At 43.2% G+C, this 1017-nt stretch overlaps 1 protein-coding gene across 1 annotated transcript in view; it reads left to right on the forward strand.

Annotated features, from left to right (window-relative positions):
• SARC_12338 (hypothetical protein) overlaps window positions 1-1017 on the forward strand; it is a gene marked incomplete at both ends in the record, with an annotated part of 5570 nt that overhangs the window by 1463 nt on the left and 3090 nt on the right. Inside the window, one exon of the mRNA XM_014293556.1 lies at window positions 666-759. Within this exon, the coding sequence (XP_014149031.1) occupies window positions 666-759 (94 nt within the window). The remainder of the gene's footprint in view (window positions 1-665; window positions 760-1017) is intronic.

Below are 1017 nucleotides of genomic sequence, written 5' to 3' on the forward strand. Positions count from 1 at the left end.
CCCAACCCAGCCCAACCCAACCCAACCCAGCCCAACCCAACCCAACCCAACGCAACGCAACGCAACGCAACCCAACCCAACCTATATATATGCGCTCATATAATGTATATACGCTCAATTCACGCACTAGTATATAGTCTTGTTTTAGATGGTGTTGAACTTCGCATGACATGTGCACTTGATATTTGCTATCTGAAGTGTGTGTCTGTGTATTAAATGCTTTAGTGCGGCACTTGTACTGGTCAGAGTTCGTCCCATCCACAAGTGTGTGTAGCTTGAGCGAGCGTGCATAAGTGAATCATGACAACTTCGTGCCGGCTTGACAGTTACTACCATAGAGATAGTTATATTCATAATACAGACACTTTTACGTGTATGTATAAAGAACGGACATGTATCGCCTCGGTGGTATCCAGTATATACCCCCCATCATCTCTCTCACACACAAAACATTTGGTGAGCAACGTTTTTATTTGCGTTCAAAGTGCTTGTCCTCTATGAAGTAGTCGTCGCAGCCTTTGCCTCTGAGTACTCCAAACGCATTGACACTCTGTTCTGCACTATTGATATATCCGTATGTGCCCTCTATCTCAGCATACAATTATCCTGATGCCGCCATCGGCTTTTTTAACTCGTCTACTTCAAACACCCGTTAAACCACACAGAGATGCTGAGTGCATTTGACACGAATACCATGCCACAGTTTGTGCGGTTTACGACAGAGGTGGAGCTAGCCATCCGCATCAGCTGCGCTGTCAGGTGTGTATCAATGGAGAGTGTAGTCCATGGGTATGATTACCTCAGCCATTGATAGAAACTTCATTGACGCCCTGTGAATGGATATGAATATCTTAGTCATTGATAGATACTCTGTGGTTGATTATGAATATCTTAGTCATTGATAGATACTATGTGGTTGAATATGACTACCTCATTCATTGATAGATACTTCATTGAAGCCCTGTGAATGGATATGAATATCTCAGTCATTGATAGATACTCTGTGTTTGAATGTGC

The sequence above is a fragment of the Sphaeroforma arctica genome (genome assembly GCF_001186125.1).
Source record: "Sphaeroforma arctica JP610 unplaced genomic scaffold supercont1.2234, whole genome shotgun sequence".
Classification (NCBI taxonomy): Eukaryota; class Ichthyosporea; order Ichthyophonida; genus Sphaeroforma; species Sphaeroforma arctica.